Source organism: Accipiter gentilis, chromosome 7 (assembly GCF_929443795.1).
Source record: "Accipiter gentilis chromosome 7, bAccGen1.1, whole genome shotgun sequence".
Taxonomy (NCBI): Eukaryota; Metazoa; Chordata; class Aves; order Accipitriformes; family Accipitridae; genus Astur; species Astur gentilis.
This window is the reverse complement of record NC_064886.1, coordinates 32,948,844-32,970,849: the sequence shown is the minus strand read 5'-3', so window position 1 is coordinate 32,970,849 and position 22,006 is coordinate 32,948,844. Positions and strand designations below refer to the sequence as shown.

At 46.3% G+C, this 22,006-nt stretch overlaps 2 protein-coding genes across 4 annotated transcripts in view; one reads left to right on the top strand and one right to left on the bottom strand.

Moving 5' to 3' along the window:
- The window catches only part of PEPD (peptidase D), a 175,983-nt gene extending 165,797 nt beyond the window's left edge, over positions 1 to 10,186 (top strand). For both annotated transcript variants that reach the window (XM_049805309.1, XM_049805308.1), the window contains exons 14-15: positions 1,061 to 1,252; positions 9,501 to 10,186. In XM_049805309.1, coding sequence (XP_049661266.1) covers positions 1,061 to 1,252; positions 9,501 to 9,650 — 342 coding nt within the window. In that variant the 3' untranslated portion in view covers positions 9,651 to 10,186. The remainder of the gene's footprint in view (positions 1 to 1,060; positions 1,253 to 9,500) is intronic.
- Positions 10,187 to 14,617: 4,431 nt separating this feature from the next.
- CEBPG (CCAAT enhancer binding protein gamma) lies at positions 14,618 to 21,179 on the bottom strand. Of its 2 annotated transcripts, XM_049805311.1 has the most exons (3): positions 21,039 to 21,179; positions 16,980 to 20,376; positions 14,618 to 15,825 (listed from the first exon to the last, which is right to left on the bottom strand). In XM_049805311.1, exon 3 carries the CDS (start codon positions 15,716 to 15,718, stop codon positions 15,266 to 15,268), a length of 453 nt encoding a protein of 150 aa, XP_049661268.1. In that variant the 5' UTR covers positions 15,719 to 15,825; positions 16,980 to 20,376; positions 21,039 to 21,179; the 3' UTR covers positions 14,618 to 15,265. The 2 variants fall into 2 exon arrangements, with proteins under 2 accessions (XP_049661268.1, XP_049661267.1); XM_049805310.1 differs by lacking the exon at positions 16,980 to 20,376.
- Positions 21,180 to 22,006: the final 827 nt, after the last annotated feature.

The following is a 22,006-nucleotide window of genomic DNA, read 5'->3' as shown; positions in this document are numbered from 1 at the left end:
GCTCCTTTTGCTGGCAAGGAAAATTACAGTGACTTTGGCCAGAAGCAGGATTTGGGAATGCTACCTGGAGACCAGATAATAACACCTTGGTCTTGCAGACCTGTTAACCTCTGACTGACTGGCTGAAGCGGAAAAGTGTTCATGAGCAAAGTGTGTGTGCGTGTTTGCCAGCTAGCGGGCCTGTGAGCTGTTTACTGGTCATCACAATATTTTGTTGATGAAATTTTGCTACAGTTGCAAAGAATTTTCAAAAAGCTAATGGGATTGAGATATATTTATTCCGATGTTGCAATACCTGGCACATTTGGGGGAAGAAAATTAATATCCTGAACTAGTCTTTGCAGTGTTTCTAATTCCTTGACTAAGCACGTCCTCATATATCATTTCACTTTACCAGCTTTTGGGAGGAAGAGAATGTTTTGCTAGTCAGGACTTGTTTTGACTTAGTTTTTAATAATATCAGTCAGCACCATGTTGCCTGAAAGTCTGAATCTGACAAAAGTTTAGTTTTAAATGGGCTGCTTTTATGAGGTCATGTGTAGACTCATTGCTCCTGAATCAAGATCATAAATGTGTAATTTTAATAACATTCAGTGAAAATAAGCATTTGCGTATCCTTGGAGAAACTGTTCTCTGCTGCATAGTTCAGCTATTTCAGCCATGACGTGGAGGGGGCATTTCAAGATTTGCACGTCGCTTAAAATTTTGTACTTTGCAAGGGAGGGTATAGAAAGGAATAGTGCAAGTAAGTATTTTTTCTCTGTAGTGCAGTACTTCTCTCAAGGTGGAGAGTGACAGTATCAAGCATATCCAAAGCCAGGATTTCTGTGGTGCAAAAACCAATTTGGGTGTTGAGTTGAAAGCTGGTCATTGATGTACATGAAAGCTAAGTGAGGGACTGATGAGAGAGAGGTAACTGCACAGCACGGTTTTAGTCCTCTACTTCCCAACTAGTTTTTGTATTTGGGGTCTCTTATGGAGCAGTCGGTGTAGGAGGGTCTTGATAAAAGGTCACCACAGATTGCCTTTCTGTCTGTCAGAACCAGTGTTTCTTCCGCAGGGAGTGGAGCGCATTGACCTGCCAGGGCTCAGGAGTCTGCGCACCGCCCGCATCCTGGAGCAGGGCATGGTGCTGACTATCGAGCCAGGCATCTACTTCATCGACCACCTCTTGGACCAAGCCCTCCGTGATCCTGCGCAGTCCTGTTTCATCAACAATGATGTCCTGCAGCGCTTTAGAGGATTTGGTGGGGTGAGTAATTCTTCCGGATGTTTTTCTGAAATTGGTTTTCTGTTTGTTTGCCTTTACTCTGTACTTGAGAAGAAATCTTTCGGAAGTTGTAATGTATTGCCCATAGGGCAGTTCCTGAAGCAGCACCTTGGGCCATTTGACCCTGTAGACAAACTGGGGGGGGGAGGGAGGGGTGTTATTTTTAAATGCAGTTTTATACTTGTGAGATCTGATTAACGATAGACCCATATTTTTCTGTTGATTGAAATAACTTCTGCCAGCACTGTCCAGTGACTTGCCAGGTAGGTGTTTTGTCCAGTCTGTGAAACATGTACGTTACAAAATACGAGACTAAGGTCCATGTTCCAGAGTTAGCTTCCTTGACAGCAGCACAGTCTGGTGCTCCTTCCCAGGGCAGAAGAGCCTAATGCTGTTTTTAAGTCAGGGAGGCAGTAGAGAAAAACAGCAATATTGCTCTTACTGGACCATTGCCAGAATGGCGCAAAATGCATGAATGTAAAGCCTTTCCTTTTCCAAGGGAATGGCCGATGGTCTTCACGAGCACCCGTGCTCAAGGTATGGCACTGCAGGCTCGGGCAGCAGCGTGCGCGCAGGAAGGTTGGCTGACTCGGGAGGTAGCCGTGATCTGGGCGATCATTCCCATGCAGGCAGCTGCTGTGCAAGTCAGAGGGGCCTTGTTTCTCCATGCTCTCCAGGGCACATTTCCCATTCAAAGCCACCGCCCTCACAGAGCGTTTAGCAGTTGCAGTGGCTTCCAGTGGGTTTTCATTTTAGCAGGGCGAGCATTTGAAGGGTGCCGCATTGTTCTCCGAGCTTCCGTATTCATGCACAGAGAAGATAGAGCAGGCAGCTGCAATGCCCCATCCTCCTCATGGCTTTTCTGCTAAGTCTCAACAAAGCTAACAATCACTGGCAACAGCGGTGATTTTCTGGTATGAAAAGTCACTCATTAGGAATTGTCTGCTGCTCCCATCGACTAATTTATCACTGTACACCAGCCATGAGAGGGTAATTACTGTAACACTTTTGGTCTGAGCTGGCTTTGAACCACCAGCCCGCACAGAAAAGCTGTGTGCGCCATCGCCAGTCGCGTGAACCAGCCGGGCTCCTGGGCAGCCGCCCGTGGAGGCTCCCCATATGATGTCTGTGCAGCCTTATCGAGAGATGCGGGACTTCACCCTCGCTGGTATTTAATTCACTGCTGAGGTTTGGGATGTTACCTGTCTCTGTGTTGTTTCTTTATCAAGACTTGCCAGCCAGCCAACTGAGATACTGGTGAACAAAAGGCAGCTAACTCTGCATTTTCTAACTGTGAGCACATTATATATGGCACCGCATGCTGAAGCATATTTTAAAGGAACACTGTAATGCACTTGTGTAGCTTGACACTGCAACAAAAACAGGTTTAACTGTCTTGTAAACACTCTGTGGGAGTTTTTCAGCAGTTGCCTTGATTCCTAGTGACCTTCCTCTGTAAATGCTCAGCAAAGCCCACGTTTTTCCATGACTTGCTGTGAATGCACACTCCAGCTCTGCAGCTTGAGGCATGCATGTGGCTCACCTGCTGCCTGTGTTGGCGTGGAATAGGAGTGACAGCACAGGATCTCTACCTTGGTAATAAGTTGCTGGATCAGGCACTTTTGTTCCAGAGATTTCAAGCAACGTCTAACTTTCTCCCCTGTTTTTTCCTTAGCTTCCTCTAATGATGACTTGTAAGGAGAGCTAGCCAACAAACTTTGCTAAAAGGGGGAGCTGCCCAAAAACGATTGAGCAAAAATCTAAATCTCTGATCCCCCTGTGAACAATACATTTTACTTAGAGGAAAAAAAAAAAGTAATACACACATACCCTGAGCCAGATGTTGTCACTTGATTTTGTCCAGGAGAAGAATGGAAATAAAATGTGAGACTGAAGTACATCCGAATATTTCTGAATTCTACACAAAAGCTGAATTATAATGCAATCAAAATTAATTTTTCCATCTTTACAATTCTGACTTGATTCTGCATAAATAGAAGATGCAAATTGCGCTGTGTAGCGTGCCTAGTTATCTACATGCTGGTTCATTCTAGTTTATCCAGAATGAGTAAGTATTTCTCTCAAAAGCATGTCAGAAAACTTTCTCTCCACATGATTAAAAAAGATCTTGTGAAGCCTAGTGCTGTTACTGACAAATACTAATAGTACAGGGGTTAGTACTGGTGTCAGTTCTAGCTAAAGACCTCACCACAGCCTATCCAATCTTCCTTTAAGTTTAGAAGAAAAATACATTCTACAAAAGGAAATAAGTAGTCCATTTCCCTCTGCAGAGCTCAGCACTAATTAAAATGTTCTTAATTCGGTTTAGTTTAATTCACTTCAAATATGAACTTACGTTAACCAAAGTAATTCTGAGTAAGACTGTCCACACAGGGGATTTGTGGATTTTAATGAATTCACCTTGAATTCATGTCTTTTCTGGGCTTTGGATAATTTTCTTGACTGTGACAAGTCTCTGCATTGAGAAGAGAAGCTCTTTTGCCGTGCCAAAAAGGGCAAGACCGTAGCCATTTATTGTAATTCATGCTGCCTGGTATTAGCCATAAAGAGATTGTAAAAGCTGCAAGAGCAGGAAAGAATGAGAGAGCACAGGAGGTTTTCTTTCGCCCGCTCTGCATTGCTGCCGGCGTCCGGGGCGTGTGCTGGCGGCACCGGCACCGCTCCCGCGCGCACTCGGAATAGGTCCGTCGGCAGCCCGGCCTTCCTATGTCCCTGTCTGTAACACAGACGCCCGGCCTTCGTGGCTGTGACTGCTGCTCAGGGACCTCGTAATTTGGGCTTTTACCGAACAAGAGCCGTTCTGGGTTACATACGGATCCCTCTGGAGGGAGGCAAGAAGTTTTGCTAGGGCATCTGCTTCTGAGAGCACCGGCTGCCCTGTCTGAAGCCCTAAACTCTTTACTTGACAGCCATTGAGATCAATCCTTCGCAAGCTTCCTCGGCCAATTTCGGGAAGTCGGTCACATGTACTTCAGTTCTCCATCTGCAAAACTAAGGTCCAATTTACTGAGGTCATAAATTCTGTGGGGCAAGGGCTGCCGTCGGGCACTGGCACAGTGCCTGTCACAGGGCACCTCTGCTCTGCCTGGACTCTACCCACGCCACTCTCATAAATAAACATAGATGTGCAAATAGAGGTATGTGTATACGGTTGTATATATTGCTCGGGAAAAGCAGCCGATTCCTCAGGGAAGGGGAAATACCGAATCCAAATGCTGCCCTTTAGGGTTTGACATTTCCATTCTTCATAAGCTGATTACTGATTCATGCAGTTCATATGATGTTTTCTCAAAGACCCAGTAAAACTGTTCCATCTCTTTTTGGCCTTAAATATTCAGTCTCTTTTCAGTCTTTATTTTTCCCTAGGATTTGTAGAACTAGCTCTAGACTTAATATGTTAAAACTCATTTGCAGATTTTTCTCGTTTAAATGTTAAATAGATTTACAAAGCCCAGGACCTTGCAGATCCGCTAATACTACAATATTTTTCAAAACAATAGTACTTCCCTTACTCAGGAACAAATGTTAAACCAAATAAAAAGCAGGATATTTAATTGCTTCTACCTTCGGTTCACAGAGCCATGCAGTTGTCTCTGTCCTGATTTTTATTTTTCGGAAGGTTGAGCTCTGTTTCTGGATTTATGGTGAATGTGTGTTGTGGAATGAAATAGTTTACTAGGCAATAAACATTATGCTCATCTGCTTTTTAATATTTCATATTATGCAGCACTAATAATGCTACACAGCATTTTTTTGAAAAGTTTTCATAGAAAAGCAGTTGTCATAATGAAATATATAGCTTTCTTTCAAGTTCTTGTAAGAAAAGTGATAGTTGTAGGCAACCCAAAACCAGCAACTAGTTGCTTATAAGCCTTCTTTAACCCTTTTCTCTGAAGTTGTCTAATTAACGTAATTAGGTTAAGGTAAGTGCAGTTGTTTCTAACCTGTATTTAGCTTATAGTTTATTGCTTCTTTTTGAGCCTGGATGAAGGGACTGTGTGCCTGAAGCTTCTTTTTCCAGCCATATCAGTTGATCTAATAAAATACGTGATCTCACCCTACTAATCTTGATCCTCTTTTATAAAATATTTATATGTGGACCTTTAAAATAAAGTGTGCCTTACATGAGGACTTACTTGTGAATAAGAAGAGGAAAGACTGGCAGCATGGGCTGAGAAAGAGTCATTGTGTTGCACAGAGCCTATTAGCCTTGACAGAAAACAGCTTGGCGTTCTACTTTGTGTAACGTGGTAACAGGAAAGTGCTTTCCCCAACCCTGCAAGGTACCTGCCTATCCCTGGGTTTGACATAAGGGCAGCTCTATTTCCTAACCAGTTTCCCTGAAATACAGAAGTCAAACCCTGCTCGTGGTAAGTTTGCTCTAATAAGAATTATTGGTGAGTCGAAACAAGTCCCCTTGGCTACATGCATCTGCCTCTGTAGGATACCAGCTATAAAAAGAGACACGTGGATCCTTCAGCTGGACAGAAGCACATGTGCTCGTTTACTTTGTGGGGTAGCATGTGTGGCCCACGTCCTGTCATCATTTCCCAGGCGAGTCTCGCGCTCTAAATCTTGCAGTGATAGTATTGCTGCTTTCCACAGCCATAATGAAACAAATGCTCGATAGATTAAAAAAAAAAAAGGAGACGTGTCACCAGTGGTTTTTTTTTAATCACATCTGGGATCTGTCATCATGCAAATCTGGACTATTTAATTGGCAAAAATTGTTTCTTGATTCTCAAAACCCTTTTAATATATATCATCATCCAAAAGAAATGAATGAGCGCTACAACCCCCTTCCCTTGGAAGATAACACAGGAGGCTCTGGGGAGCATGACTGTATTAGTAAGTCAGGACAAAGTGCGAGGCTGTATATATAGCTGACAGCAGCCCTGGTATTTAACTCCTATGCTGTCCTTGGCTGTGGCCGCACAGCCCTGCTTTGGGACACAGTTGGGTCCGCTGAGTCGAGCCACTTGATGGTCTGTTGCTGGCATTAGGCAGTTGTGCAGTCAGGTCTGTCTAGACAGATCATGCCACTACCCTTGATAAGAAAAAGGCATTTTAGGGACAGTCCTGACATTCCTGGCCACCTCACCTTTGCAGGAGTGCTTTTTGAAGGGTGTCATTTCACACCAAAAAAGCAAAGCCTCCCCTGGAGTGTTTGCAGAGAGCATGCTGAAAGCTGCTGGTACAACAAACCTCACACCTCAGTTTGCTGTTCCTTTAAGCCGTGTTCGATTCCAAACCACTCCGTAGCCCTGAAACAAGCAGCACTGTTGAACAAAGAGCCTGCAAACAGGGACAGCTCTGAGAGCAAGTTTCATAACCACTGTCCCCTGCTGGGAAAGGCAGTCCCAAGCCAGTGAGCCTTGCCAGGCAGATCCAGCATCTTTTGTCCATTTGGATACAAGACAAGACCAAATGCCGGGCTCTCCTGTAGGGAAGGTTTTGCAGGTCCTCTGAAGCTGCTTCTTGCTGCTGCTGAGTTTAAGCTCCGGGTGAAGCATGGAGTGTGTGAGGAAAAGAGCAAATGCAAAAATTTCCTCCCCCTTGAGAACCTGTGTTCCTCTGCACTTGCGTTGCTTTTAGGCAAAGGAAAAATGTGCACTGAGAGTGAGAAGTCTGTCTTCTCCGTTATGGCAAGCACCCATTTCAGGTGAGATTCATCCAGGCAAGAGAAACTGTTAGATCCTGGAGAAAGAGCTGGAGCTTTCCCAGGATGATGGTTGGGGCCCCATGGGAGCGGTGGGTCTGTGCGCCTCCAACTACATCCCAAAGACCATTTGGAGTTGCTGATGGTGAGCAGGCTGGCGCAACAGTGCTGGCTCTCCTGCTTGTGGATCACAGCTGTGGATTGATTATATGATCTAACATTTCTCCTATACGATGAGTTGCTGTGTGTGGCACTCCCAAACTGATGGGTTTCCCCATCTTCCCCCATTTGGTAACTCTCAGTTCCCTGGCTTAGGTGGCTCCAGCACCCCCATGTGCTCTCCTTATTGAGGGTGTCTCGCTTCTCGCCTCCACCAGGATCTCCCTTCCTGGACTCCTTAGCCAGCCCCACCTCTCTTTGTCCATTTTTTGTCAACCCTGTCTTGCCTCACTCTATCTTCCTTTCCCTGGTTCCTTTCATCACTCTAGCTCCATTTTCCAGCTCCTTCCCCATCCTGATTTTTTCTTGTGGCCTAGATAGGGTACAGCATTGACAGACACCTTGTCCCATTTGTTCTTCCCCCTCCCTCTTTGGTTTTCATCTGCTCTGCTTCTAAGTCATTCTGTCCTCTGACAGAGTGCCGCCGGAGGTATTGGTGAAGGCATGAAACACTGAAGCAGAAAATACCAACAATTTTTTTTTTTTTTTTTTTTTTTGCTAATCTTACCGGTTAAGCAGATGAATTGTGGCTGATATTTCTCTGTAGTAGATGCACTGGGGAATTTCTGCTCAAGCAGGTGAAGGTTTGTGAAGCTGGTGGTGCTCAGGAAGAGGCTCTCTCTGTAGGCAGAGTCAGCTCTAGCTTTGGCTGGCCTGCCCTCTGCTCTTGGACTTACTTTTGCACTAACATTTTTACTTTCCACATCAGTGCTGTGCCCAGCTCCATTTACGCTGGTGTGCTTGCCAGTGTGATCCTTTGGCTTTTACCACGTCACCAGATCTGTCCCCTGGATTCTGGCACTTTTGCAGGGCTCGCCTGGTACCAGCAGGTTTTTGGCAGGGGCTGGTCTACCCAGGGCCCACGACCCCACAGGACAGATGCTGGGGGCTGCTGCAAGGCAGAGGGCCCAATTCACCTTCAGGTGCAATGCGACCGTCTTGCTGAATCCTTGGGTTACTTTTTGCTCAGCTGGCTAAATTCGAAGCAATGAATCAAAAAACCCACCCTGTTAAAATCTGTTCAAGTGTACAGAGCCGTTCAATGTGTTGCCGATTTCCTCTTCTGCAGCAAGGCACCGGCCTTTCAGGCACACGGAGTGTAAAGAGCCTCAGGGCTTTCAAATTTACAGCTGTCCAAATCAAATGTGTGAACTCAGTGGAGTTTGTTTATTTAATTCTGCTTTATAATACACTTAACTTGATACCAAGTAAAAGAAATAATCTGGCAAAGACATCATTAAACAGTTTAATAAGGACTGGATGACTCATTTTGTTTGAACAAATGGATTATTTTGCAATCAGAAGTACAAATGTTAACCAGCTTTATTTTTAGTTGAAAATGTCAAGAGGTCAGAAACAATTAAAGCAACTGTAAGGTGGGAGTCCCCAGAGTTTGTGTTCTCTTGGATTTTACACCTTACTAAAATTGCTTTTATTGCAGCTTAGCGACTTGCTAACATTTTTCTGATAAGATAACGGGAAATGACTGTGTAGGCATATTTACTGGTAAGAAGAGATTAGAGTCAAACAGAAATGGAGCATACTTTTCATTTTAACAGAACAAGAGCTGGAAAACAGAGCTTTTTCCTTGCATGATTTGAAATGTAGTGATTGGATTTTAAAAGGAACGTCTGACCTGCTTAGGACTTTTCCTACCAGCTCAAAATTCAATGTTTTGAATATCAGCTACAAGCTATTTCACGTAGCAGTTCCTTCTTTGAATGTTTATTGTATTTAGAGAAAAGAGAATGTGATGCTTAAGTGCAAAGAGCAGCTAACTGCAGCTCAGCAACAGGACCGCTTCGAGAACCGGCACTTTGGGCGTCAGGAGGCACTGCTGTTGAACCTCTCCGTAGCAGGCCATGCGCTAGCAAGGCTGGAGGCAAATTCAGGGGAAGATGTTCCTTTTGCTGCTCCTGATGTCAGGAGGTTGAGATTTATTGGCCCCATGTAAGGACACGGCATGAGCTCACCGATGCAGCATCTCGCTCAGCCTGTCCCTAGTGCACCCGAGGCAGCAGAGGCACCACCTGAGTCACCTGCGGGGCCACCACCTCCTGCGGGGCTGCTCTGCCGGCTGTCATCGTGGAGCTTGTGTGATCCCAGGAGGGTGGCAGGGGCCGGTGGCCCAGGGGGGATTGGACCCTACGCAGCTCTGCGCCACAGTGCTGGTGGCGATGGGCAGTTCTGATGCTTGCGGGATGTTGCTCTGCCTGGTGTTCATCAGCACCACGGACTGAAACACGCCCTGTGCTCTCGCTGCTGTCACCGCCTGATGTGCTTCTCATCCCCAGCTGGAATACCTTAGTAACCACGTGTTCTCTGTAACAGGTCCGGATCGAGGACGACATCGCAGTGACAGCCAGTGGAATGGAGCTGCTAACGTGCGTCCCGCGTACTGTTGAAGAAATAGAGGCTTTCATGGCAGAAGGCCAAAGCGGTGCCAAGTCATTTGACTGCCTCTCCAGCCAAAAGCAGTAAACTTCAGGATGATACTTACTGTCTCACACTAATCAGTCATCGTTCTGATTTAATGCTGCAGCTTATAAAATAAAATGCATCCAGTTCTTAATAGCAAGAGAGGCAGGCAGGCTATTAACTGGAATGATTCATTAAAAATGAAGGTAGAAGACTTCAGCACTTGATACCCAGGTAACTCAAATGCTGTTGCTTGCAGTCAGCAGTTTACGTTACCATGTGCCACTTGAGTAACCCTGCTGCATTATCAGTGGGGCTTACACTTCTGTCAAATCTCAACTCAGACATATCTTGCAATTAAATCTGAATTTTGATGATTGGGACTCTAAAATATCAAACGGATTATCTGAATGCTGTCAGCAACTGTAACAATCTAAGTCCTTTTTTAAACTTCATCACAAGTACTGCACAAAACATAGAAGAAAAATTCAGGTGTTCTCGGTGGACATAATGACACTTATATTTTTCTTACGGATCTTATTTCAGTGTCAATGGATTAAGCAGAATCAAATTTTTATTAAAATTCATCTTTGGCATCACTTACACTCACAACTTTGTGATCATTATGCTCTTCTGCTCCCGTTCCTGCTTCTTTATCTGACCTTTCTACCAATTTGTGCTCTGGAAACTTTGACCCTTCATTAGCCAGATTTTTCTGCTGTGGGTAGTGGGTGTACTGACCCTTCACACACAGCCCAGTGCTTATTAGGTTTGTCCATCTATTTGTTCCTTAAAAACATAGACTGCTGTGGTGTTCGCGAGCCTTAGAAATTGCAAGAAGGGAGAATCTTTGCTGCAGGGCTCAGGGTCATTCAGCAGCATATGCTGTGCAGAATGACAGAGTTATTTTTAACTGTCCAGTGTTAGCTGGTTCAGAATTAAATCATGTAAATTTTATTTGGATACACCACAAACATATTAATAATGATCATAAAAATTATTTTCCATTCATACAGGATTTAAATTACCCAGAGAAGCCTTTCTTTACTGTAGGTGTTCATCAGCCTGCAGGAGAATAAATACGTTTCTTGCATCATAAAATAGCACTAGTTGTTGTAACTACATAAAAATAATCTTGTTCCCTTTATGAACTCATCAAAACTCCTGTTCAGTCTTCAGGCTCCGTTGCACAGTTTGGCTGCAAGGGCACTTCAGAACATCCCTCTGCTGTGTCAGGGGGAACTGAAGTCACAGCAGGGTGTCAGGGCCTTTCTGGGTCTTACCACTTGCCAGATGAGGATTTTCCTACTATGAAGGGATCAGTTGACTTGATGATCTCAGCATCCCAGTTCTGTTGCTCACATCCTGGGGCTGGCACACAGGCAACGGGACCAACTGTGAGCTTCTGGGTGCCTGCAAGTGCCTGTCTTACATGGGGCGTACAACGCAACGTGAGCTTGCATAGTGCCAGAAACTACTAGTGTTGCTGTCTTCGTGCCCCCACCCGGGACTGGATTTAGGTCCGAAATAATTTCCTTAAAAATTGTCAAATGTGCTGTTCTACAGAGAGCTCTTTTTGCTAATTGGGCTGATCTGTGTGACGAGAACCTGTTCTTTATTCGTAACAGCTTGGTGAATATTGCTAAATAGGAAACTGCACGCTGGAGACTGAAGAAACACATTGTGAAATAATCCAGGGGACTTTGCTCCTTATGTTTAATGTAATGTCGCTTCATTAACAAATGAGCCTACTTACATTTTTTTAAAGGTTGCTCGACATTGGATTGTAAGAGGTGAGTGCAGGAGGTCTGAACTGGGAAGGGGAAGGGGCGAGGAGGGGAGGGTGTGAGATCAGCGGCTTGGATGTGCAACTGGGCTGATGCTTCTTTCTGTGGCGACTGCAAGTCTCGTACCTCTGAAATGCAGTACTCATGCAGAGGGCATCAGGCTCTGCTTTGGTAGCTTTGCAGACAGGAGAACACAGAAACTACACTGGCACTGCTCTGGACTTGTCTCCTTCAAATTCGGGAGGTTTTTTCAGTGCAAGATGGTGCTCGTGGCCTCAGCCTTGTTCCCTCCACGTCCAAGTGCTTTCCTGTGGCATGCTCTGAACACACCCATGGGATCGCTCACTGCTCTGGGCACTCTGAAACCTGCTGCTACTTGGGTTCAATAGCAGTTACTATTTTAAAGTAACACTTCACAGATTTTCAAAAAAAGAGTTTGGAATTGTTTCAACTAAGCCGTAACCCCAGTCTAGTTAATAGGCCTTTCCCTGCCTGTGATTAATCTTGGCAAATATTGAGCTCTGCTGCTGTAGAACAGGTCGAGCAATCTGGCAGGCTGCAGGAGGCAGAACTGGTTCTGCTTTGACATGTACCAGCAAACAAACCCTACCACAAGTTCTGGGGGGAAAGCACTCGCTCACGTAACTGGCTTCTCTGCTGTTTTGCTTGCCTGAGACATGGATGCATTTTGGTCTGGGATGGTGCACCATCTCCCATTTTCCTTCATAATCGTGCCCATGAACTTGGTGAATATAAATTTCATTCTTCCTTCCAGAAGTCTGTTCTGTAATTATGGTAATTTTTATCCACTTAAGCCAAAAGTGAATTAGAACTTTTTTCTAAATTAGCGGGGGCGGGGGGGAGGGGGGGGAAGGTAAGCCTCTAAACAAAGGCAAAGTGGCATTTAATACACTTAAAATGTTATTAGTAGGGGGAAAATACAGGTCATGACAAACTTTCTTTTTGACTACGTTAGGATATTTTAGGCTGTTAGCTATCATGTTTTCCTAAATGCCTTTTCCCCTTGGTGCAGACTCAAAGTGGCACCAAAATAACAGAAAGTGTGTTATGTTGAGTTAAGTTTGCATGTTTAGAAAGGTCTGAGCACTTCTGAACTGATACATTTAAATTGCTTCAGCTCCCTAGGGTTGGATGCACTCTGGATTTATCTGCCACGCCAATTATGCTGCTGCAGCTACAGGGTATAGTTAAAAGTGGTAGAGCCTCCTAGTGCTCATGGAGGCTAGAGTAGACCTGTTCTTTTAGTGGTACAGTGAGAAAATAGGAATAAGTTTTCCTGGTGAAACATACAGTGCTGCAATGCTCCTTCTTGTAGTGACGGGCACTGTAGTTGTTGTTAAGAAAAGCGTGTCAAAAGGAAAACCTTAACTTCTATAGGCCTACACTGAAATTTTATTGCGTAGATATGTATTTATTCCAGCCTTTCTTTAGGAAGGAGAGAATCATCCAAGTCACCTAGGTATGGGTGTTCTCCTGTGCCTTGCAGCACAGGGGTAAGATTGAGACATTTTGCTGTCATACAGCCTGGGCTGCTCCACCTTCGGGCAAAGAGAGGGGAAGCCTCACCTCAGCCTTTGCTCCTTAGGGGTCTGAGACAGCTATTTCGGCAGGAGGGGGCTTAGAATAATAGACTAACACCTGTCTTGCAACCTAACTCTGAGGGTAGATTTAAAATAACAATTTGTTATAATCTTGGGTCCATGGCTTCACATATTAAAGTGATGTGCTGCACACAGCCTACACGCTTCCCTAGGCAAACAAAACAAGCGTGGAGACTGCTAAGCCAGAAATGTCATTGTGCAAACAAATGATTTTTCATAACTCAGTGGTTTTGTTTTAAACAAGAAGGAAGTGGAATTGGAGCTGTCAGGAGTAACAGGTGAAGTCACCTTCCAGAGCATCAGAAAGAATATTACCCCCGAAGAGATTTAAGAATTTTCACCAAAATCAGAAACAAATACCAGAGGTTTGGAGCCCCTGTTATGGTTACTAGGGGAGGACTCCACATCAGCCTGTCAAACCAACTGCAGGACAACAGGGCCACCTAGTCCCAGTTCACAGAGCAGACAACGAGGGAAGAGATTAGCTCCTGCCTTTTGCATCAGACTAAGTGCACAGTTAACAAATGAGATGCTTTCAGGTCATCGTTTTCCCTTGTAGTTTTTGGTGTTCTGTTCCTTCCCCTTAAATCAGGAATTAAGCCAAAACTGTAATGAGTTTCTGATTCTTTCCATTGAGTAAAAACCTGAGCAGAAGACAGGAATGGAGATTGTTGCACTGATTTCTCAAAGACAGCTGCTTGTGGTGGGCACCTCTACGTTTGAGGGAAATAGAAAAGAGACAGGAAAAATGAGGCCAGCACTAGAAGCAAAAGGTTTTTATTAGCTTCTGATATTTCAACCCTACCTACTTAAGCTGCAGCTAGAACCAAAAAACGTATCTTTGTAAAAAGACTACCAGAATCCAAAACAATCCATGAAAGTTTTCCACGTGTATTAAAAGTTTAAATTCAATAAGAACTTTTCAAGGTTTCATTTTCTAACAGCATCTTCATAGAGATAATATCCAAGTTCTCTTCCTAAGTACAGATACAAGGCAAACAAGCATCCTACAAAATAATCTATGGAAAAAAGTAGTTTAGGAGGGAAATTAAGACAAGTGTAATAATCCACTAGCCAGACACACAGGTTAAATGTAACACAACCATACCATCAATGAAATATTTAAAAATGAAAATAAATTAAAGTTACATCAAAGTTCCTGCTTTACTTTTATTGTTTAAATCCTCAGTATAGTACATACCACTGCGTAATGGATCATGGCAAAGACTTAGCACTAGCATTAAAAAAGTTGCTATAGAAAAACTTTTATGAAAATAAAACAAGACCGAGGATACTCCTTCACACAACTGTATGATGACTACAGAAATTCTACTGAATCAGTTATTCAAACTAGGGCCATTTGTCTTTAAAAGAGCTGTGAACTTCTGTAAGATCTGGGCTGCAAATCTGAACAGCCATGAAAATGTAGATAAAAGTCAACGAGCAGTGATCCATACATTCATTGCTTAGCCAAGCTGCACATCTTGTTCTCCCCAATACCTGCACCCTAGCAAGAATGCAATTTTGCAGAGCACATTTTTTTTTGGTAGCATTTTGACATTTTCTGAAAACCAAAATCTTGTTCTCATAAGGCCCCAGTCACTATGTGAGCTATGTGAACTGCCGCATCATAGTATATTGCTATTTTTGTAGAAAACATCAGTAAGCATCCCAGCTCACTATTACTACGCCCTCCTTATTAACTGTTAACTGGACAGGAAAGACCTAAGCGGTGCTTTATAGGACTTGCTCTACAGATTTAAAGTAGTCCACCAAACAGGAAAGCAAACACCCTCCATGGCCTTTGCAGTTTTGTAATATGTAACGGACAAAATGAAGGACTTAAATACACTAAAAGGTATTTAAAAGACATTTTATCCAATTACAAGTTTCTGATACTACAGTAAACCATCCTGCTGGATCCCTCCCATTATGCAAACTCTAAGAAGGTAAGTGAACATTCCTGTGAAAATGCTATTTCCCTAATACTAAGCTCCTTGTTGACTATGAATTTAGGTCTGCATTTATTAGAGAAATCTTTTAGAGGAGAAAAATATTTAAAACAAATACCCTAATCAGTTTCTGGTTTAATTGTATCAAATCTTCAGTGTTAAACCTAAAAAGAAGAAAAACTCCACAAAATGATGGTTAAAAGAAGAAAATCTTGACAAAATGATGGTTAGAAGAACAGTGTTTTTGCTTGGTTACTGCATGGGCGTTGCAGACAAGCTGCACCTCCAGAGTTCATTTCGTAAGGTTGCAACAATGTCTACTGTCCATTGTTTTCTGGATTTGTTGTGGTGGTTTCAGTGCCAACAGGTTGCACATTGTCTGCAAGATTGTGTGCGTGCTCAAGGAACAAGTCTTTCAGTACGCTCAACTCCTTGGTCAGGAGCTTAATTTTTGCCTCTAAACGTTCATTTTCTTCTTTGAGCTGGTTGACCCTTTGCAGCGTGTCTTGTGCTTTCTGCTTGCTTTTTAACCGGCTCTTTTTCACTGCCATGTTGTTTCGCTCTCTGCGCTGACGATACTCATCGCTGTTTCTATCCACAAAGGAATTTTTCTTTCCCTGTTTGCTTGGAGGCACAGCTTTGCCTCCGCCACCAGGACTAACGGGCACCAGCTGGGGAACCTGCTGCAAACCACTGGTGTGTGCTTGGGTGTGAATCACGCTTACTCCGTTCGCATCTGTAGCGGTGTTCTGTTGGGATGTCTTGCTCATTTGGACAGGCTCTTCTTGGACACAACACAATTTATTAGGAGACTGAAAACTGTTGTGTTTCTAAGTGTTTCCAACAGGTATTCACATGGATTAAGGGCAAGGTGAACCTAGTAGGGAAAAAAAAATGCTATTAAAGGTGCTAGCTTCAGCTACAATCTTACACAGCACTGACTTAGCATAAGGTACTGATGGTACATCTGGCAGTAACACATCACAACTGTGCTGGAAGTGGACAAGCTGCCAACTACATTTCAGAAGCCTCTCGAACGTATTTGGATTGGAAGGGATTGTTACTGGGTCATCTAGTCAAGCTGTTTGCATTGTTCACTGGCTTTACTCAGTTATTCCAAAGCCATCCCTGATGGATGGGTGTCTAGCCTAGCCTCGAATATCTCCAGTTTCACAACCTTTGTCTTGGCAACAGGTTCCACCGTCTAACTTTTCCTCTAGTTATATAATTTTCTTAATTTTCAGACTGGAGTTTTCCTTCTGCAGCTTAAACCTATTAACAGCCTGACTCTTGACCAACAGGAGTACTTGATCCTTGTCCTCTTCAGACCATCCCTCTGGGTGTATGCACAGACAAATTACTCCCTGGTCTCTTTTCTCTGGAGTGAGGGTCCTCAGACTGTCCACCCTTCCTCCATCGTCTTACAGCACTTGAAGGTCATGTCCAAAGTGATGACTGTTTTAAGGTCTCACTAGTACCGAGTGGGGGAAAAAAAAAAAATCTATGGAAAAAGGTAGTGTGCTGTGAAGGCTGTGACTGAATGACATTAAAGGAACCCCTTCAACCACAAGCAAGGTAAGACAAGCTAAGCCTGTGACAGTACTGTAAGGAGCAGGTGGGACAGGAACACAGGGTGATGGCAATGTGAGAATCACTACTCGGCAAAGACAGGGGACTGTTGCCACCCGTAGGAAGACAGCAGCCACAGCTGACTTGTCCACAAAATAGGTTCCCCTGCTGTAGCTCCTACACTGGTCATTGTCCACTCTCTTTTCCAGCCGACAAACAAGCAGGACACCCTCTCACCTGACTCACGTTGCCCTGCTGCTGAGGTCAGCCTGCTCCTGACCCTACTGGTGGCACAAGGAGGACTCCACCACAGCTGCTGCAGGGACACAGCCCCGGAAAGGCTAACAGCTGCTCCCCTTCTCTTCCCATCTCATGGGATGACCTCCTAAATGGCTGGGAGAGAAGTTTGGGAGAGAAGAGGGGAAGGGCAACAGGGTTGTTCTAAGTGCCTGAAACGCCTACCTACGGTTCCAATGAAAAGTACTCAGTGATCAGTCAAGCGAGTGTTGATTTCTTGTCATGTTAAAGAAAAGTATCTAACTGGCATAAAACAATCCTACTCCAAGACCAGATTGTATTGCATGCATACATGCAGTATCACACAACTAGTGGTCAACATTCTCCTTGCCCACCCTCAAGTGGACCTGCTGGGAAAGCAAGTAGCTGAAGTTAGCGGTGGGCAAGGCTAACCACCCAGTATCGGCAGTGTCCCACCCAGGGATTACGGCTTGCATCAGTAACAGCACAAGAGACGGGTGACTGTACTCCTGTGTCTAGCTGATGAATGGATGTGGTGAGATATTTGTAAATGAGCTGCTGTGTGTCACTGGTCGTTCTAAACTCACGGGTTCAACAGCTGTTTACTGTTCTTGTTTGCTGGTTTTTCTCAGCAGTCTGAGTTGCTGTTTTACCTTCTCCTGGGCTATCATTAAAAAGGTTAAAATTCTACTCTCTAGATCAATAGCAAATTTTCTCCCATAATGAGGGAGCCAGAACAGAGTGTGGTTCAGTAAAATTCATGGAAAAGCCTAGTAAGTTTGGCTCGAATGTTATTCAAAATTAACATTCTCTGTCACTGAGAAGTCGTCTCACTTAAAACAAGTGAAGAAGATGTGTGAGTACACCCCCACCCCTTCTATCAAGAAATCTCTTCATTTTCGTATTTCAGGGCAGAAAGAGACCATCAACTCTTTTTGAAATCTGTATAGCTAAATCTGTATACATATGTCTAACCTTTGTATTTAGTATTCTCCCAATTTTAACTCTTAAAGCAGCTTTTGCAAACCACATTTAAGTCTTAGATTCTGACTGAAAAAGCAATTTGGTTCAGCAGTTAAACTGCATATACAGCTAACAAGATGTCGCTGTGCACAAATGCCAGACTGGCAGGGCCAGTTGTAATAGCTGTGCATGTATGATTGCACTGACGTTTTTAGTCTAGATGCAAGTGTATGCTCCTCTTGGAGCATATACTGGCTTTGTCTCAGCTTTATTTTTAACTACAGGATTTCTGTAGCCCTCAAAAGACTATATAGCTCTGTTTGTTAGATCGCCTCCGACAACTGATTTTTTCAAATGATTTTTGGCATCTTTTCAAAGTCAGACAGAATGCTTTCCTGTCCCCTCTATTTCAACATATTGCAGTGCTTGCTAACTTCATCTGGACATCCCAGTTAAGTAACCCATACCATTTTCACGATCTGCTTTTTGTGCTTCATGAGGTACTACAGACGAAGGGGTGGCTCCTGCCCCTGAAGGCACCCCACCTGACCTGTAACACATTTCTTCACATCACCAGGTTCCATGTGCTATTTCTCTCCATGCTATCGAACCTATTTAATATTGCTTTAACATTCCCTTCAGACCTCTATCAAATTCCCCCATAATTCAAAGGAAAAATGGTTCCATTAAACTCCATTTTAATGGAGTATTTTAGTTGGGCAGTACATGCATATGAGCAAAGATGAACCAGTGTCACACCTCTCAAGCAAGAACAAGTCTCCCTCAATTCCTTCCCACTGGAAGCGATCCATTTTGTATCAAGTAACTACTTCTTGAGTCACACTCTTACCTGGCCTGATGATCTGAAACCTTACGTGAGAGAAATGACACCTGAATTTCTGTCCTGCTCCAACTCATTTATTATGCAAAGCAAGTAGCACTAACTGTCCTGCATCACAGAAAACCCAGGAGTGGTAACTGTTGAGGCTTGAAACTGATTTTCCCCCCTAGTTATTTGGAGGCTGGATCCCTATTACCAATTGTCAGTTCTTCAACAGAACAATGAGAGAGAAGGATACTCTGGATAGCAACAGGTGCCATGGGGCATCCTTCAGGGAATACTGCAAGATTTAAAGGCAGCAGCTACGAGACATACGGAAGGGGCTCTCAAGAAGGGTGAGGTAAAGGACACCGTCATCGGGAGGCAACGAGGGTGTGGAAGTAGATGGGTCTTAGAGTTTGTTTCTCAGACACTGTGCCACACAAACACAACTGCTCCTCTCCACAAACAGGTTGGTTTCCTGTGAATGGATGCTATCCCCGGCACAGCAGGAGGCAGCTCCGTGGAGAGCCAGCCGAGTTTCTGAGCATCTTGTTCCCATAAAGCTGCTCATTAGCCCTAGGCTGGTTCCACCCAGCACATGGTAATGTTTCCAGTGGCCAGTTAGAACTGCCCTGTTCTCTCCTTGGGCCACCAACTGACCACCCACTACAGCATAATAGCTGGTAAGTCAGAGGTGTCTTCTCAGGCAGAGAGATGTTTCTTACTGTCTGACAGCACTCCTCAGGGACCACAAAGACTCCCAAGCAAATCAAGGCCTTTATTATCTTTGCTTTCAAAAAAAAAAAAACCTCAAAAAATGAAACTTCCAAATGTTTGTTTGTTTGGGGGGAAGTGTTTTGTTAATTAAATCTTTTTTTTTTTTACTTAGCAGCAAAAAAACCAAAGCGCTTCTCTCTGTTCCTTTTCCGAGATGTGACTGTGTTGATTCTAATCATTAGTCAAGATGACTTTATTGCACAAATTCACTCAGCTGTCTTGTCTAATGCAAAATCGGTCCCAATCTGAACAGCAATGGGTGGCCTCCCTGCTCTTTGACTTCAGTAGCAATAACCCAGTAGGATCTGACTCTAAATCCAGATGACCCTGTACAAAGAATGACAGCACAGAACTCCAGGCATACATTTGCTGAACACTGGGAGGGCCTGCTCCTGCGTGGTTTTCTGCACACTCTCACAGGCAAGTTAGTAAGAGCTGATGGTAACTCTCACATACTGAAGGCTCGGCAACCACTTTTCTGAGACTAGGTAGCTCAAACCCATCATCAGTTGCCACAGCTGACAACATCACTTTCCCGTGTTTTTCTCAGAATCCCCAATTTTTCCATACACCTTACAAGAAAAACGCACTCCAACATCTTCATAAATGGACTCCAACATCCTTAAAAAAATGGGCTCCTAACATCTAAAGTATGTATTTTAATTGCAGGCTAGCAGCGTTGATGACAGAACTGCAAACAATCCCAGATGCCAGGAGGCAAGAGGTATCAATTTGACTCTGTCTTTCGAATTATAACGAAGGCAGCTACTTCTAAAGATGAACTAATCCCTTAAATCCAGAAGTTACTCAAATTATGAATTTTTATACTTTCTGAAGAGGCGCTGCAAGCAGCATGGCACTGTTACTGAGGGGAGTATCGAGTTGTCCTAATGACTGCTATTTCCCACCAGATGTCAGAGCTAAAGCCAACACCGAGCTTTCTGCCACAGACCCGTTTTGAAAGTTGCGTCTGGAGCTACAAAAATCTGTCGGGACCCAGAAAAGATTTGCCAAGACATTCAAAACTCCACTGAGAAGCTAGAAAAGAAGAATACCGCTTGTTAGAGCACGGCATTTCGTCGCGGTTCGGGGCAGCTCCCGGGATCCCTGCGGCCCTGCGCGCTCCCGGGAGCCGCCGAACGGCGCCGGCGGGGTCCCAAGCCCGGCGCGGAGACCTTTCCCTCGGCCGGGCACCCTCCTTACGGCGCCGGAGGACGGGCCGTAACGGCCGCCCGGCCCCGCCGTCGCCAGCACCTGGAGGCGCCGCGGCCCGGCCGCGGGGCGGGCAGGCCCGGCGGGGCCGGAGCCGCCGCGGGGCCCGGGCCCGGGCCCGGGCCGGGGCCCGGCCCGCCCCATCTCCCCTCCACCGCGGGCCTCCCCGGCGGGCCCGCGGCCCGGGGGGCCGCCCGTCGGCGGCCGCGCCGCTCCTCCTCCCCCGCCCCTGCGGGGCGCGGGGGTGCCCGCCGCTGCCAAGCCGTGACTTCACCGGGGGAGGGAAGGGGAGGGGAGGGGAGCCAGGGCCGCCCGCCGATTGCATCATGCGCTCCCATGCGCGGCGCCCGCCGCGGCGCCCGCTGCGACACGGCGGGAGGGAGGAAGGGAGGGAGGCGGGCGGGCGGGCGGGGGCCGGCGCGGCCCCCCCCCCCCGGCTCCCCCCTCCCCGCGCCCCGGCCCGCCGCCCCCCGCGCGGCCGCGCTTACCTGTGGCGGGGCGAGCGGGCGGTGTTGGCGGCGGCGGGAGGGGCCGGGCCGGGCCCGAGCCTCTTTCTTTAAAGTGTGGCGTGCGGGCGAGCGGCGATTGCGACACCCTCCCGCTCCGCCCGCCCCCTCGCCAATCGCCACCCAGCCGGCCGCCGGGATGATGCAATAGCCGCCCCGATTGGCAGCCGGCGCGGCCAATCAGGCCGCCGGCGCTCTTAAAGGGCGAGGCCGTGTTGTGGTGGGGTTTGTTGGTTCTGGGGGTTGGGGCTTTTTTTTTTTTTTTGTTCGGTTGGTCGACGGGGTGCGTGTCCCGTGAGGCTGCGCCCTGCTTGCGCGGGGCGGCGCCGGCCCCGCCCGCCGCGTCGGGAGCCCGGAGGGCCCGAGGGTTGTCACGGCTTCCCCCGGGTTTGTGCTCCCGCGCTGCCGCCGGCGGGGCGGAGGGAAGCCCGCTGCACGGCACCGGCCGGCTGCGCCCTGGCCCAGCCTGCGGGCGCCATCTTCCCCTCTCCACGGGGTGGGGGGGAGAGGGCCGGAGGAGGCGTCGAGAGGCCTCCCCTCCCGCCCCGGGGGTTGGCGGGAAGAGGAGCGGGGCGGCCGTCTGTGGGGAGCCGGGCGCCCGCCCCCGGTCCTCCGGGCCGAGGGCGGGCCCCACGCCTGCCTTGTGCCCTCAGCTTGAGGGAGAGAAGCCGAAACCCTGTTTCCCCGTTAACTTCCCCTCACAGGCAGCGCGGGGAGCTCATCCCCGGGCCACGCGTGAGGGAGAAGGCAGCCTCGGTCCCCCCGCGGGGCCGGGGCCGGGGCCGGGGGCAGCTGGCACGAAATTGGCCAGCGCCCCACGGGCATCTGAGTAGATCGTGTTGTGTTTCTGTACCGATTGGCATCTCTTAATTGTTCCTGGGCTGCTAATGAACACCTGGCAGCGTATTCCCATCTCAATGTAGCTGCTGTGTGGTTTGCCTCTGTAGGAT

Coding starts and splice junctions, on each gene's coding strand:
- CEBPG (XM_049805311.1), bottom strand. CDS start 15,718: ATGAGCAAGACATCCCAACAGAACACCGCTACAGATGCGAACGGAGTA.